The sequence below is a fragment of the Xyrauchen texanus genome, chromosome 1 (genome assembly GCF_025860055.1).
Source record: "Xyrauchen texanus isolate HMW12.3.18 chromosome 1, RBS_HiC_50CHRs, whole genome shotgun sequence".
Classification (NCBI taxonomy): domain Eukaryota; kingdom Metazoa; phylum Chordata; class Actinopteri; order Cypriniformes; family Catostomidae; genus Xyrauchen; species Xyrauchen texanus.
The window spans coordinates 2,574,097-2,591,038 of record NC_068276.1 but is presented as its reverse complement, the minus strand read 5'-3'; the positions used below and the strand labels follow the sequence as shown (position 1 = coordinate 2,591,038).

Sequence of the window (16,942 nt, the reverse complement as noted above, 5' to 3'; positions counted from 1 at the left end):
AATAATGAATTTGCTATTCTACACTTGGGACATACAGTGGCTGGATGTTATTTTTCACTTCAGCAGATCATTTATAATTGTTAAATGTGCTCTCTGTATCTCCGCAGGCAACAGAAAGCATATATCGCCACGCAGGGTCCTTTAGCTGAAACCACAGAAGATTTCTGGCGGATGCTTTGGGAACACAACTCCACCATCGTAGTGATGCTAACCAAACTCCGCGAGATGGGAAGAGTGAGTGTTTAAAACTGTGTTTGTATCGTATGTTTGATGCTGTATTAATAAGCTAACCCCTGATACTAAGCAAATATACACTTTAGTAAGCAAGGGATAATTAACAGTCATTATTGCTAAATAAACGGTCATGTTTATTTTGTGATAGTGACCGGCTGACTATAGATAAGACTGCTTATTACACGGCTGCTTACCAATGGACATGAAATAATGATTTACATTGAAATGATGACATTATATGCAGACTCTCCAGAAACAGCTGAAATACATCTCCGGTTTGTGTTCTGCTCGTGTTTATTTTGTGAAACTTGTGTGAATTGTGTAGCTTACTTGTAGATATCGCACAGTGATACGAGAAGCTGGAAAGATAACTCGCAAATACCTGGATGAACGGTCTAATATCACTTAACACCCAGATGTGCAGATGTTATTCAGAAATATCAGACCGCTGGATGTTGCGATTGACCAATCAGAATTGAGTATTCTAAAAAGCCGTGTAATAAACACATTTTTGTTTGCACTTATGAGGCCAGAAACATATTCTGCGCAAGTATGCAATAAAATTGTAAGAAACTGACTAAATTCTCTTTCTGTCTGTCTGTCAGGAAAAATGTCATCAGTATTGGCCCGCGGAGCGTTCAGCGCGGTATCAGTACTTTGTGGTGGATCCAATGGCAGAATACAACATGCCCCAATATATCCTGAGAGAATTTAAAGTGACAGACGCCAGGGTAAGACATGCTTATGGACGTGTGCATTTATTTTTAAGTATTTCTGTATTATTTTCTGATAAAAATATCTAAACATCCTAGATGTCACATGACAAGATATTAAGGTTTTTTACTTGTTTTTAAACATATTTTTCCTTTGAATAAATACCTATACTCACCTACGGGTGTAAAATTTTGTTAGATTTGTCTGAAAACAAGACAAAATAATGTAATTGTATACATTTCATTTTGCTTCTCAAGTAAATGTATCTCAAGTAAGTGTTTTAAGAATGTTTCAATATTTTTTTACTAGAAAACAAGAAAAATAATCTCAAAACCTAGAAGTAGTTTTACTGTTACATCAGAGCTTTTGTCTTGTTTTCCAGTGAAAATATCTAAACCATAAGTAAACATTACTATATTTACTATAAACATTACATATACTATAATAAACTATATTTAAGATAAAAATACTGAACTTTACTAAAGATATATTTTGTAATATTGTTGAAATTAAGCTTCCCAAAAAAATATATCTTATATTAATAAATACATTAAAAATTTAAACAACTTTACAGAACAACTTGTATATTTTACAGTTTAAAGTGTTGTTTTTACTGTATAATTTACATTGCAGTACTATCGTTTATATTATTAAATGATAAACTTAATATAATAACCTGTTGAAACTGTAAAAATTTACTTTTCACTTTATTATGTATAGTTAATACTCAGTGTCACTCGCACGAACACTGAACACCATCAGGGTAACCCGTGTGAAATTAAATAACGCAGTAAACACGTAGAGACGGCGCTCAGTGTCACTCGCACGAACACTGAACACCATCAGGGTAACACGTGTGAAATTAAAATAACTTATTAAACATTAAACTTCATCACATATTACACAGAACACCTCAATGAAAATAACTGATATTAAAAATAAGAAAAAACTGAACTTTTCTCATAAAATATATTGAGTCATGCAGGGAATTCTGGAAACGGCCAATTACTGTTTTTTACCGTAATTTTAATTATAATTTACAGTTATTGAAACTACAAACGCAATACATGTAAAACTACATGTATTGTGTTTTATTATATTACAGTTGATTAATCTACTCGTTAACCAATTAAAAGTTTTTACTGTATCATTTTTACAGTCTTTTACCATTAAAATAACAGACAGTTTTTACAGTGTGGAAAACAAGACAAATGCTTCAAGAACATGATTGTTTCTAGTGAAAAACATCCTCGGATTATAGGGCTGGGAATTGCCACAGACCTCCTGATTTAATATATCAACCATATTTCCAAGCGTATTGTGATATTGTGCTTCTGCATGTATTGTGATTTGATATAAAACTTCTTAAAACTTCTTTTTGTTTTTTGAACTTCTGAACAAAAATGCAAGTCAGACACGCATCGCCGGTATTTCTTTTGTCTGATCTTCAAAATATAATCAGTTGTGTTTCCTCGAGCACGCGTCTTTGTGTCTAGTGGCATTTTTTTTTTGACAGTGGCGGATAAATGTGCAAAATACCCGCCACTGCGCTTGAATACCCTGGCTGTTAGATTATTGCGGGGCGGGACATGTAGTTTACACATCCAACAGTTTGATAAGCCTTTTTACAGCTCAACTGTTTATTAAAGCAGTGTCAGACAGAATCTGCAGAATGACTTCTGACTAATACTCTCCACAACATCTCTCAAATAAACTTTTGGATTATGCATAATAACAGGAACATTGATCACAGCAGAGGATTTTGATGTCCGACAGTGAACAAATGGCGCTTTGATGGCTGTAGCATTAAAGGACTAAACGTTACGAATTAAAGAGACAAAACTTCTCAGAGAGAAAACTTGTTAATGTGGAACTCTGCACAAATGTAGCTTCTAAAGTATTGTCGTTGCATTAAGATAAACATGTACTTTTATTTAATAAAAATATCTATTCTATTTTTCATCAGAGAGATGATTTTAAAACCGTCTGGCTCAAGAATCGTGAATTGTTACCGAATCGATTTTTTCCCTCGTCAGTCCGTCAGCACACCACCAGAAAGAAAGCTGAGCTGCTGTTTGTGTTGACATATTTCTGCATTATAGTGAATATTTTGTAAAGGGTGATTCAGTCTGTCAACGTTTAAGACATAAAGCTCATTCGGTCTGTCTGTGTTTACTGGGGTTTAATTCCATCAAAGCATTTATAGTGATAACAGCTTTTTGTAGTGCTGTCTCTCTGTCTCTCCCTGTCTGTCTCTCCCTCTTACTCTCAGTAGTACAGTACTGTTTTAAAAGGAGCAATATAAAATAAAGCTTTGCTTACTGCAGTATGTGGTTTATAGGACAGGAATGACACACTGATATGTGAGCTGTAGGCGATTCTAAATCCTCACATCACATGAACAAACAATTACCATAATCATCATACAAATGCCATGTTTTCAGCACATACTTTACAGAACAGATTTATATACCTTTATCAAATCTAAATGAATGTTTTAAAATATTATTATTTTATTTATTTAGTACTTGTTTGGTCGCTACTTCAATCCCATACTTAATGACTTCTTTTATTCCAAAATGTGGAAGATAATAACATTTAAAATTAGTAAGAAATGTGTACATTTGACAAAACGTTTGACTGTTTGAGTGTAAAATTAATATTTAATTTAGTTCAGTCCACTGCAAACAGAAAAAAATTTATATAAATAAAATAAAAAATCTTAATATAAGATGCAGAGAATCAATAATATTGAGAATCAAAATATTGCATATTAAGTTTATTTTTCTCACCCTCTTGGCATCTTTTTTCCTGCTTTAGGCAAAAATATAAATTAATAATTAATCAAGCAAAAAATCATTTTTTGTTTTTCATTTTTCCAGGAAAATATCAAAATATTCTTAAATATATAAAGTATATACACCGATGAGCCACAACATTAAAAGCACCTTTCAAATATTGTGTAGGTCCCCTCCTGCCACCAAAAAAGCGCCAACCTGCATCTGAGAACAGCATTCAGAGATGACATTCTCCTCATCACAATTGTACAGAGCGGTTATCTGAGTTACTGTAGACTTTATCAGTTCAAACCAGTCTGACCATTCTCTGTTGACCTCTCTCATCAACAAGACATTTCTATCCTCAGAACTGCCGCTCACTGGATGTTTTTTGTTTTTGGCACCATTCTGAGTAAATTCTAGAGACTGTTGTGTGTGAAAATCCCAGAAATACTCAAACCAGCCCGTCTGACACCAACAATCATGCCAATCACCAATCATGCCATCCTCCAAATCACTGAGATCACATTTTTCCCCATTCTGATTGTTGATGTGAACATTAACTGAAGCTCCTGACCCGTATATGCATGATTTTATACACTGCACTGATGCCACATGATTAGATGATCACATGGATGATTGTTGGTGTCAGATGAGCTGGTTTGAGTATTTCTGTAACTGCTGATATTTCCTCTGGAAAACAAGAAAATAATTTTCATACCTTTAATTTTATTGTGAGGTGTTTTAAATATTGTGTGTTTTCTTGGCTTTGGGACCTCATTTATGACTTCATGTGCAACATAGTCAGTGCTCATGACAAAGAAAAGCTGTTGTGCTCACGAGGCGCACGGATGTGAACACCGATCCCGTCAGTACTCCACTTTCCTTAAAAAGCACATAAACACATCTGCCGTGACTGTAATGGACTGCAGCTCTGGAGTGTCATTCGTGTTGTTGATTGTCTCTTTCTCTGCCGTCAGGACGGACAGTCTCGAACCGTCAGGCAGTTTCAGTTCACGGACTGGCCGGAACAGGGCGTGCCTAAATCAGGGGAGGGCTTCATCGACTTCATCGGCCAAGTGCACAAAACAAAAGAGCAGTTTGGTCAGGACGGACCCATCTCGGTCCACTGCAGGTAAGAACAACAAATGCAGAACAAATCCAAATATGATTTGTCAGTGATCAGAGGAATAAAACATCCAAAAGGACTAAGAAACCACTATTTGATGGACAAAAAAATGGCTTGTGTGTTAATGAAGCTTATGATGGATTTGTTTCTGTCTTGGCAGTGCTGGTGTGGGCCGGACCGGAGTCTTCATCACACTCAGTATCGTTCTGGAGAGGATGAGATATGAGGGTGTGGTGGACATCTTCCAGACGGTCAAGATGTTACGGACACAGCGGCCAGCCATGGTGCAGACAGAAGTAATGAACACTTTCACACTTAAATCACACTACGGGAACAAAGAGTACCATTGAAAATACTGTGACTTTGAACTATAATATCAAGTGAAGCGACTAATTATAGCTGCCATGGCTAATCACATTTTACCTGTTCAATAGCCAAAAAGAGTATTTCGTTTGTTCACCTGTTCATGGAAAGTGCCAGTGAATATTGTTTGGGTCAGTTGGATGACTTGATGAAGCAAGAATCTGTCTTTAATGAATGAACACGCATGCACGTGCCGCTGAAAAACGTTTTTTTTAAAAACATGGTTTACCAAAGTGCTGTACAGTGGTATCACAGGCAAGACAGTATAACAGAATAAAACATGGGTAATGGGGCAATTTCACAGCTTAACCTTGATTTTAAGGTAAATTAAAAGCTAATGAAAATAAGAAAGTGTTAAGCAACGATTTAAAAACAGATAGAGGGGAGGCGGTCCTGAGGTAATCCGGTAAACTGTTCCATAGTTTGGGGCACGATCGCCTCTATGCTTCATCTTGGATCTAGGAACAGACAGAAGTCCACGACCCCCCGGATCTGAGTGATCTGGTTGGGTTATGCGGACGAACCAAATCACAGAGATAATGGTGTGCCAGATTGTTTAAGGTTTTATAGACAAATGTTAAAATGTTAAAATCAATTTGAAATCTGATCTGGCCACCAGTGTAATGAGATCAGGATGGAGTGATATGTTCATATTGACGTCTGCCAGTTAAAGTCGTGCCGCAGCATTTTGGACCTTCTGCAGGCGGGATAGAGCTGATCGGTGCATGCCGAGTACAGAGAATTACAGTAATCCAAGCGTGAAGAAATAAAGGCATGATCACAATTTCAAAAGTTTTCCTGGATAGGAACTACGTAGGTGGAAAAAACTCGATCTAACCACTTCATACATTAGTTTGTCGAACATTAGGCTACTATCAAAGAAAAAGTCTAGGTTCTTAGCCTCAAAAGGGAGATGAGGAGTGAGATACCTAAGTCAATGTTGTTTACTGTTTTAAGGACATTTGGTCCAAACAGGATAATTTCTGTTTTATTCTCATTTACGTGTAGGAAATCATCTGTCAGCCAGGTTTTGAGTTCCTGCACACAGGCTAAGAGAGTATATTTCCTATTAACACACTAAAGCTGAAGATATAAATAACCATCTTAAGACAAATACTTTTGTGAAACATCTTATGTGCATTTGCACAGTATTGTGTACATTTTCATAAAAAAAATTATAAAATAATAATTTTTATATAAATGTAACTTAAAAGATAACTATTTAAATGTTTATTTATTTAAGCTGAAGTATATAATTTCTCTGGCACAGAACAAATACGTCCCCTCTGCTATTGGTTGAACAAATCAGATAGACCCGCCCCACCTCACACTCAAAACCACGTAAAATACACACAGGGGGATTAATCCACACAAGGGCCCGTCCTGTGGAGCACCTATTCCAGTACAGAGTGGTGGAGGGTGGAGTCATCCAGGGAGCAGAGTTAGTGGGATCTCTTGGGATAAGAGCGCACATGATCGCCTCAGTGTAGGGGAAAGGTGCTTGGTGCAAGCGGTACACCCAGTCAGTTGTTCCGCGTTACCGAGTTCTACTGGCTTGGACCTGAGAGAACACAGGATGAAACTGACTCAACCCTGAGATTGTAAAATCTCGAGAAGGTATTGGGTGTTGTCCAGCCCGCTGCTCTGCATATGTCTGCAAGGGAGGTGCCATTGACCGGTGCCCACGAGGATGCCACACTTCTTGTCGAGTGTGCTCGATCCCGCAAGGGGGCGGGCAAGGCCTGGTTGTGATTGGCCAATGCGATGGCATCAACGACCGAGTGGGAATGCCTGTTTGGAGACAGCGTTCCCTTTCCACTGCCTACCAAAGCCGACAAAGAGCTGCTCAGAACATCTAAAGCTCTGCGTGCTGTCCACATAGTTATGCAAAGCACGCACCGGACACAGCAACGGAAAGGCTGGGCCTGCTTCCTCCTGGGGCAGCGTTTGCAGGTTCACTACTTGGTCCTGAAGGGGGGTCGTAGTAACCTTGGACACGTAGCCCAGTCGCGGTCTTAGGACAACATGAGTGTCTGTCGGACCGAACTCCAGGCAGGCGTCGCTGACAGAGAACGCTTGCAGGTCCCCAACCCTCTTGGTCTGGAGGATGGTGAGGTTCTTGCAGTGAGAACATGAACCATGCACAAATGATCGCTGCCCAGACACACGAGGCAGCGTCTGTGACCATCAGGAGCGGAGAGAAATAGACCGCATCCAGGAACTACACAGGGGCGTAAGGGCATCTTTATAAAGACGCGCCCTGAAAAGGAAGTTCAATGCCGCTGTGTATTGCCCTTTTAGATAAATGAAGGGCATGCAAATTCTGTCTGCCAATTTCTCATTGGCCTTTTCTCAAGTTCAGAGATGCGCGAGGCTCTCAAGAGAGACCGCTAGTGTCGCTTCTTCGACACAACGTCGAAGTGAGCAACAGACGGAGAACTGAAAAGAGGATATTAGAAATATCAATATCAATCATTTGTTTTCTAAGTGGAATCTTAAAGTTTCTCAAACTTGAGTGCTAATCTTTAATCTTTAAATGCTAATGTCAGCATTTATCTTTCTGAACGTCTACAATATTATTTGAAACATGTTCAATTTGCTCAAAAAGCCACAATGCAATTTATTCACACAAAAAGATTTCCCTAGCAGAATTTATGCACTAATTACCCTATCTCTCTCTCTGTCTCTCTCTCTCTTTCTGTCTCTGTCTCGCTCTCTCTTTCGCAGGATCAGTACCAGTTCTGTTACCGGGCCGGGTTGGAGTATCTCGGAAGCTTCGACCACTATGCAACGTAAGACCATCGTCAGGGAGACGGAACGGCCATCGGACATCCAGAGGTCATTTAATTCTTCTGAGCCATAATTACCTGCTTGTGAAAAGAACTTCAACTCTTCATCCACGACTCGATTACGTGTTGGATGTGCAATGTAAAATTAGAAATACTTACAAACCACAAAAACACAAAAATACAACTCTCCAGCTGGACCAAGAAAAACCAACCCGATCTGATTTCAAAATAATTAAAGAAATAATAGTAATAATCATCGTTTCAGACAGGTGAATCTTGACTGTTGAAGCATTGTGTGGGATAATCGTTTGCTTCGAGGATTCATGAAAACGAACCCTGACAAATAAAAGAACGAACACACACGCTGTGACACGGGGAGCTCAATACACGTTGTAAAGAGGGTTTTTTGTTGTTGATGATGTTCCACAATTAGTACAGCGAGAGGAGACTTCATCATCATCGGAGAAGAAAACGAAACAAACGGACATAACGAAAAGTAATAATTACAACACACTGGTCGTTTGATTACAGGTCTGGTGAAATGACCAGAAGTAACACCGATAACACTTTTTATTTTAGTTTTTATGTGTGACCCATGTTTTTTTGTTTTTTACATTTTTTATAAAAACAATAAGTCAAATCATAAATACTTTTTACTCTTTATTTTATTTTACATTTTTTAAGCCGTAGACATCCTTCCTACACGCTCTTTATTTTATTTTAAATATCGATTTTTTTTGCCATTCTGTTTGTGCACACACACACACACACACACACACACACACACAATCATGGGAGGGGGGCAGAGTATAAAGGTTCGAAGATATCGAAGTTCTTCCATGAGCAGAAAAGTTTAACAGAGATGATGTGTTCATTTATATAACGTTAAAATGTATATTCATGAAACATGATTAATATGTGAGCATATATAGATATAGATATAGATATATATAAATGGATATTATATGGAAATGTTGGTTGAGAGTTTTCCGCTGGAATGCACATCAGAATGACGGACGATTCAGACTCGAGTTCAACGCATCTTTTCTTGTGCAATAAATAGATTTTTAGGTTTATGGCCAAGAGGTACGATCGCCATCAATTCAGTTCATGGGTCAAAGGTCATTGTGGTCCATCCGTTAGGGAGCAGGTACAAAGACGTCACGTTCCAACAGTCCGTGTTTTCATTCTTTTGCATTTAGAGTGCCTTATATTTATGCCTGTTCTTTTGTACGAGATTCATGTACCAGTTCAGTAGACCGTGTACGATATATCAATTGATTTCCCTCGTGAACCGATTTCTATTATATGAAATTATATATGCAAATACGTAATTCCATCATTCACGTTTTAATTTCTGTGGCCTTTTGCGGCTCAGATATAAAAGAATAAATCGTCAAGGGTAACGGCAAAATGAGCGAAATAAAAGTGTTCAAGGCCCGATACTGTTAAACCATGTATTAACGTAATCATTCAGTGGAACGACATTTGATTTCCAGTATGGCATTTGTCGCTAATAGTTCAAAAAGAAATCTAGCTTTAGCATCGGACTTCTCTTCCGTTTCGCAAATCTACAATTTAAGTCTCAATAAACATATAGTTAATATAACGAAGTTCTTTGGACGTAATTCTGAAAATATAGCAAAGTTCTAGACGTTGTGAATATTTGAGACGAGAATATTATTTGACACTCTTCATGGGCTTTGTGGATGTGCATTCCAGATGCTTCATTTTCCCCCTTTCTTGTTCGGAAGATTGTTTTATTATCCGTCTGAAATCACTTTTACTTGAAATGTTTTCATGCTCTCACAATGTCGAGCAACAAGAAGCTGATGGTGTTTCGTAGCTACTGTCAGCGCCATCTAGTGTCCGGCGCTTCGAGCTGCTCCGCGTCCCTTTTCTTTGCATTCTGGATCTAATTTGAATATGCATGAGTCAAACAGCATCGGGGGCAAGTAGGAAGAATTGCACTTTGTATCTCTTTATCTCTATGCACTGCCCTACTGACTCCGCACCCCATCATGGATTTACTTGAACCCGACTGTACAAATCTCCTTCAAACTTTGTGTGGATGTAAATAACACAGAAAAGAGACTGCCCAAGTAATACAGAAGAAAAAAAGAGGATAAGAAAATGGAAAAAGAACGAGTTGATGCCGGTGTTTTCAGCTCCCTGTAACTCACATCTGAATGCATTGACTGAAATGAACCAATTCAATTGTAAAGAAAAATGGCTTGTTAAAAAAGGATCATAAATTACCTCTGATTAGTTGTAAATGTAAACTGTTTTTCATTTGATTGATTTAGTTTCCTCTGAATGAATGGAGTGCTTTTTATTTTCTTACTTAGATGACATTGGTGAAAAGACACGTCTGTACGAGAAGCCGTCCTTCTGTACTTTGCTGACACAAGTTCCATTTGTTATAAATGAATTCTATTAAAAAACGTAAGTGTTATGCACAAACGCTTCTTTTTCACCATCCGATCGACAGGAATCTTCTGTTTAATAGTTCAACTGTGTGACGGGAAAAATCTGAATGATCAGTTTTGAGTTTATTTCATTGTTTTCTTCACAAAGCACAGACATATTAATAGAAATATGTCGTGTGATGAAACATTCATTGAAACCTGAATAGTGTTGACATGTTTTGATAGAGAAATGTCATGGGATACCAATATTATATATATATTTATGTAATGAGCTCACAACACTGTGTGATACTAGCAGAATTTACTCTTTAAATATAAAATGGATTTATATGAATGTCAGTCTTACTGTTACAGGGTTAAAATCACTGGATAAAATAACTAATAGGATACTAATAAGATTACATTTTTATTTTGCAAGTTTCACAGTTTTTCTAAGTGTTTTAATGGTCAGATTTAAATAAAAAATCAAGTAAAATCTACTTAACTTCTAAACATAATATTGATTACATTTAGTGAGTAAATGTAACCTAAAGATTTCCGTTAATACATGTGCATAGTACTTAAATAAACGTAGTCAATTTTGAATCAACATTGTAGTAGAAGATTTCAAATGTAATTGGAACACGTAGAATTTACTTAATATTATTAAGTGCACACTTTTACTCACTTATTCAATGTAGAAAGTACTTAATCTTTTCTGTTATATTTATTTGACCACAAAATCATTTTTGTCAGTGTAATGGCACCGTGCCGGTCAAATGTACTCGCAGATGTTTCATATTCTAACACAGCAAAACAGAAAAAATCAAGAATTCTGGCAAACATTATTTTCACATGAAATGAGCGTGTGATACGCGGGAAATGTTTGGCAGAAGTTTGCGGCTCTTCACTGGTAGTGGTGAACCTCCAGCAAATCTTTGACAAAAATGGACACTTCAGCACTACTGGCAAACCTGTAACAGCAATGAGGAGTTTGTCGCTAACTTGCAAATTTGGCGAGTGTTCGGAAATTTACCAGAATTCTCGATTTTTGTAATTGAAATTCTTTTTTTTTTTAAACAAAAGTGATGATTTAACACAATAGTTTTCATTTATTTAATAAAAGAATATTTCTGGTTCAGTTGAGCTCAATTAACAGCATTTGTGGCATAATGTTGATTACCACAAACATTGTTTTTTTTTTTAATCACAAATGTGTGTTCCAGCAAGACACTTACAATGGAAGTCAATGGGGTTTAATCTGTTTCAAAAGTATAGACACAAGACACAAACAATATGTGTGTTGACATGATTTTACTGTCATTAAATCACTCACTGACCACAGCTGTGGAAACTTATAGAGAAGTTTACAACTTTGTTGCATGACGATGTAAAATTGTACCCTAGAAAGACCGTAAGAACTACAATTTAAACAACTATACTGTTTAAATAATACAGTTTTAACTGGACATTTTTCCCTTTAAACCCTCCAAAAGCATTTTTTTTATTTTGTAACGAGCATCATGAATATTTGTGAAAAACAAACAAATGCAACAGTCACAGATGCCCGTCTGTCACATGAGTGCATACACCAAACAATGACCAGGAGTCTGGATGAGCAAAGTGAGTTACAGTCAGGACCAGCTGCTGAGAGAGGAAAGATTATTGAAGTGTGAGTGAGAGCGAGGTAAAGGACACCACACCGGTAACTGGACTGAAGGTTAATGACTGTCCCATGTGCCAAAATCTGCATGAGCCCGTCCTCAATTCAGTGTTTAAATCTCTTTCTGGTTGTCAAAAAAGACCTCGTTGGGTTTCACTCAACCAAAAATGTCAATTGTGCCATATTTGATTTAAGAATTATTGTGAAGGGAAAGATTTTCATTGTTCCTCTAACAGAGCTGGAATACACTGCATTGATTATAAAGATAACTTCTATTTGTTTGATTATTAATTGTCATTACATGGAGAAAGAAATACAGGTTTGGAACAACATGAGTAAGTGAGGTCTTGGGTGAACTACTCCTTTAAATGATGAGCACAGAATATTGGATTTCTGTGGCCTGATGTTAACTCATCAGATCAGTGTGTTCTGTTATTGATCATCACGTGACGTTGTTGAAGCGTTTGGTAATCCAGTGGAAATCTGTTGAGCAGCCGAGCCGTGAGTAAATCCAGCAGCGTTTGCTTTTGACCTCCGGGCGCACCGTGTCGATTATTCTGGGCTGGCAACGGTGAACACTTCATCAGCCTAATCAAAATAAATCGCCAGAGCAGCAGAAAGTGAGCGCGGTAAGATTTCCCTGTGTCCCTACAGACCCGCGACCACTTACTGCCACTTACTGGCTGCAGAATCTGCACCAACAAGGACTCCGCAACCCACCTATCCACTTCCTTTCAATGTAGTGATGAGAAAACATCTCAGAATTGTGTGTTTGTGTGTGTGTGTGTGTCTGACTTTGTGTTTGTCTGACTGTAAGTGTGTGCGTGTCTGACTGAATGTATGTATGTGTCTGACTTTGTGTTTGTCTGACTGTAAGTGTGTGCGTGTCTGACTGAATGTGTGTATGTGTCTGACTTTGTGTTTGTCTGACTGTAAGTGTGTGCGTGTCTGACTGAATGTGTGTATGTGTCTGACTTTGTGTTTGTCTGACTGTAAGTGTGTGCGTGTCTGACTGAATGTGTTAATGTGTCTGACTTTGTGTTTGTCTGACTGTGAGTGTGTGTCTGACTGTATGTGTGTGTCTGACTGTGTATGTGTAAGTGTGTGTGTGTGTGAGCATGTATTTATCACTTTGTGGGGACCAAATGTCCCCATAAGGATAGTGAAACCCGAATTTTTTGACCTTGTGGGGACATTTTGTCGGTCCCCATGAGGAAAACAGCTTATAAATCATACTAAATTATGTTTTTTGAAAATGTAAAAATGCAGAAAGTTTTCTGTGAGGGTTAGGTTTAGGGGTAGGGTTAGGTTTAGGGGATAGAATATAAAGTTTGTACAGTATAAAAACCATTATGTCTATGGAAAGTCCCCATAAAACATGGAAACACAACATGTGTGTGTGTGTGTTTGTCTGACTGTGTGTGTGTCTGACTATGTATGTGTAAGTGTGTGTGTTTGTCTGACTGTGTGTGTGTGTGTGTGTGTGTGTGTGTGTGTGTGTGTGTGCTGACTGTGTGTATATACAGTGGATATAAAAAGTTTACACACAATCCAATTGAAAAACAAACTGAAATCCTTGTGGGGGGAAAATTAAAATTAAAAACCTTACAATAACCTGGTTGCATAAGTGTGCACACCCTCTTATTACTGGGGATGTGGCTGTGTTCAGAATGAACCAATCATATTCAAACTCATGTTAAATAGAAGTCATTACACACCTGCCATGATTTAAAGTGACTGATTAATCACAAATAAAGTTCAGCTGTTCTAGTAGGATTTACCTGACATTTTCTTAGTTGCATCTCAGAGCAAATGCCATGGTCCACAGAGAGCTTCCAAAGCATCAGAGGGATATCATTGTTGAAAGATATCAGTCAGGAGAAGGGTACAAAAGAATTTCCAAAGCATTAGATATACCATGGAACACAGTGAAGACAGTCATCATCAAGTGGAGAAAATATGGCACAACAGAGACATTAACAAGAACTGGACGTCCCTCTAAAACTGATGAAAAGATGAGAAGAAAACTGGCCAGGGAGGCTTCCAAGAGGCCTACAGCAACATTAAAGGAACTGCAGGAATTTCTGGCAAGTACTGGCTGTGTGCTACATGTGACAACAGTCTCCCGTATTCTTCATATGAATGGGCTATGGGGTAGGGTGGCAAGACGGAAGCCTTTTCTTACAAAGAAAAACATCCAAGCCCGCTGAAGTTTGCAAAAACAAACATCAAGTCTCCCAAAAGCACGTGGGAAAATGTGTTATGGTCTGATGAAACCAAGGTTGAACTTTTTGGCCATAATTCCAAAAGGTATGTTTGGCGCAAAAACAACACTGCACATCACCCAAAGAACACCATACCCACAGTGAAGCATGTTGGTGGCAGCATCATGCTTTGAGGCTGTTTTTCTTCAGCTGGAACCGGGGCCATAGTCAGGGTGGAGGAAGTTATGAACAGTTCCAAATGCCAGGCAATTTTGGCACAAAACCTTCAGCGTCCGTTAGAAAGATGAAGAGGAAGTTCACCTTTCAGCATGACAACGACCCAAAGCACACATCCAAATCCACATAAGTATGGCTTCACCAGAAGATGATTAACGTTTTGGAATGGCCCAGCCAGAGCCCAGACCTGAATCCAACTGAACATCTGCTGGGTGATCTGAAGAGGGCTGTGCACAGGAGGTGGTCTCGCAATCTGACAGATTTGGAGCGCTTTTGCAAAGAAGAGTGGGCAAATATTGCCACTTCAAGATGTGCCATGCTAATAAACTCCTACACAAAATGACTGAGTGCTGTAATAAAATCAAAAGGTGCTTCAACAAAGTATTAGTTTAAGGGTATGCACACTTATGCAACCAGGTTATTGTGAGTTTTTTAATTTTTCTCCCTCAATGATTTCAGTTTGTTTTTCAATTGAATTGTTCACGTTATAGGTCACATTAAAGGTGGAAAAATTACATCACAAGAACCTGGAATTTTCACAGGGGTGTGTAGTCTTTTTATATCCACTGTATATGTACAGTAAGTGTGTGTGTGTGGGTTTGTATGTGAGTGTGTGTCTGACTGTGTGTCTGTGTGTGTGTGTGTGTGTGTGTGTGTGTGTGTGTGTGTGTGTGTGTGTGTGTGTGTGTAACGGGAGCCAGCTGATAGATAGCTGTGCAGTGTGTAAACCTCACTCTCCTGACCTCAAGGGGTGCACTAGCGACTGACGCTAGAGGCTGTAGCCATTAGCCTCCTTGTTAGAGCACCCGCCTCCCACGCCGGAGAACTTGGTTCGAGTCCCGTACGGAGGGGATAGAACAGGAGCGTCACACGTGTCTACGTGTGTCTGTGTGTGTGAGTGTGCGTGCGTGCGTGCGTGCGTCGTGCAAATGAGTGAGTGAGTGTGTGTGTGTGTGTGTGCGCATGTGAGTGACTGAACCTGGCGACCCGAGTTTGATTCCCGCTCATGGCCAACAACAGTGACGATTATCTGAATCGGTCCCGGGCCTCCCCTAGGTGGACTCAGCCTAAAATGAGTACCTGGTGCAGTGTGTAAACATCGCCACTGGGGAGACAAAGGCGGTTGGGCATAGTGCTGGCCACCCACCCCCTCGTGTACCGTTCTGGCCTTCATAGGCTCGCTAACCGCACTTGCCCCTACAGTCTTTTACGGCTAAATGGGGGATCTTTGTCTTTGTCTTTTGTATGTCTGTGTGAGTGTGCGTGTGAATGAGTGAGTGTGTGTGCGTGCACGTGAGTGTGTGTGTGTGCGCGTATGAGTGTGTGTGTGTGTCTGACTGTGTATGTATGTCTGACTGTGTGTTTGTCTGACTGTGTGTGCTTGTAAGTGTGTGTGTGTGTGAGACTGTGTGTGTTTGAATGTGTAAGTGTGTGTGCGAGTGTGTGTGTGCGTGTTAGTGTGTACAAACTGGTATTTACAAGGGTAGTATACTATAAATGTGGTTTATGAGGACATTTCTAGTGTCACAATTATTTAAATAGCTTACAAATCATATGAAACGATGTTTTGTTGAAAATGTAAAAATGCAGAAAGTTTTCTGTGAGGGTTAGGATTAGGGGTTGTGTTGGGTTTAGGGGTTGTGTTGGGTTTAGGGGGTGTTGGGTTTAGAGGTTGTGTTGGGTTTAGAGGTTGTGTTAGGTTTAGAGGTTGTGTCGGGTTTAGAGGTTGTGTCGGGTTTAGGGGTTGTGTTTGGTTTAGAGGTTGTGTTGGGTTTAGAGGTTGTGTTTGGTTTAGGGGATGTGTTGGGTTTAGAGGTTGTGTTGGGTTTAGGGGTTGTGTTGGGTTTAGGGGTTGTGTTGGGTTTAGAGGTTGTGTTGGGTTTAGGGATTGTGTTGGGTTTAGAGGTTGTGTTGGGTTTAGAGGTTGTGTTGGGTTTAGGGGGGTGTTAGGTTTAGGGGTTGTGTTGGGTTTAGGGGTTGTGTTAGGTTTAGAGGTTGTGTCAGGTTTAGGGGTTGTGTTTGGTTTAGAGGTTGTGTTGGGTTTAGGGGTTGTGTTGTGTTTAGGGGGTGTTGGGTTTAGAGGTTGTGTTGGGTTTAGGGGATGTGTTTGGTTTAGGGGATGTGTTGGGTTTAGGAGTTGTGTAGGGTTTAGGGGTTGTGTTGGGTTTCGGGGTTGTGTTGGGTTTAGAGGTTGTGTTGGGTTTAGGGGTTGTGTTAGTTTAGAGGTTGTGTCGGGTTTAGAGGTTGTGTTAGGTTTAGGGGTTGTGTTTGGTTTAGGGGATGTGTTGGGTTTAGAGGTTGTGTTGGGTTTAGGGGATGTGTTTGGTTTAGGGGATGTGTTGGGTTTAGGAGTTGTGTTGGGTTTAGGGGTTGTGTTGGGTTTCGGGGTTGTGTTGGGTTTAGAGGTTGTGTTGGGTTTAGGGG

General features: G+C 39.2%; 1 protein-coding gene across 8 annotated transcripts in view; it reads left to right on the top strand.

Moving 5' to 3' along the window:
• Positions 1-11,725, top strand: part of LOC127647831 (receptor-type tyrosine-protein phosphatase delta-like) — a 534,579-nt gene extending 522,854 nt beyond the window's left edge. For 5 of the 8 annotated variants that reach the window (XM_052132375.1, XM_052132358.1, XM_052132341.1 and 2 more), the window contains 5 exons: positions 108-234; positions 840-965; positions 4,706-4,860; positions 5,015-5,150; positions 7,945-11,723. In XM_052132375.1, the coding sequence (XP_051988335.1) occupies positions 108-234; positions 840-965; positions 4,706-4,860; positions 5,015-5,150; positions 7,945-8,013 (613 nt within the window). In that variant the 3' untranslated portion in view covers positions 8,014-11,723. Of the gene's footprint in view, positions 1-107; positions 235-839; positions 966-4,705; positions 4,861-5,014; positions 5,151-7,944 lie in introns of all 8 variants that reach the window. The other 3 variants (XM_052132365.1, XM_052132326.1, XM_052132317.1) reach the window with 2 other exon arrangements.
• The last annotated feature ends 5,217 nt before the right edge of the window (positions 11,726-16,942 follow it).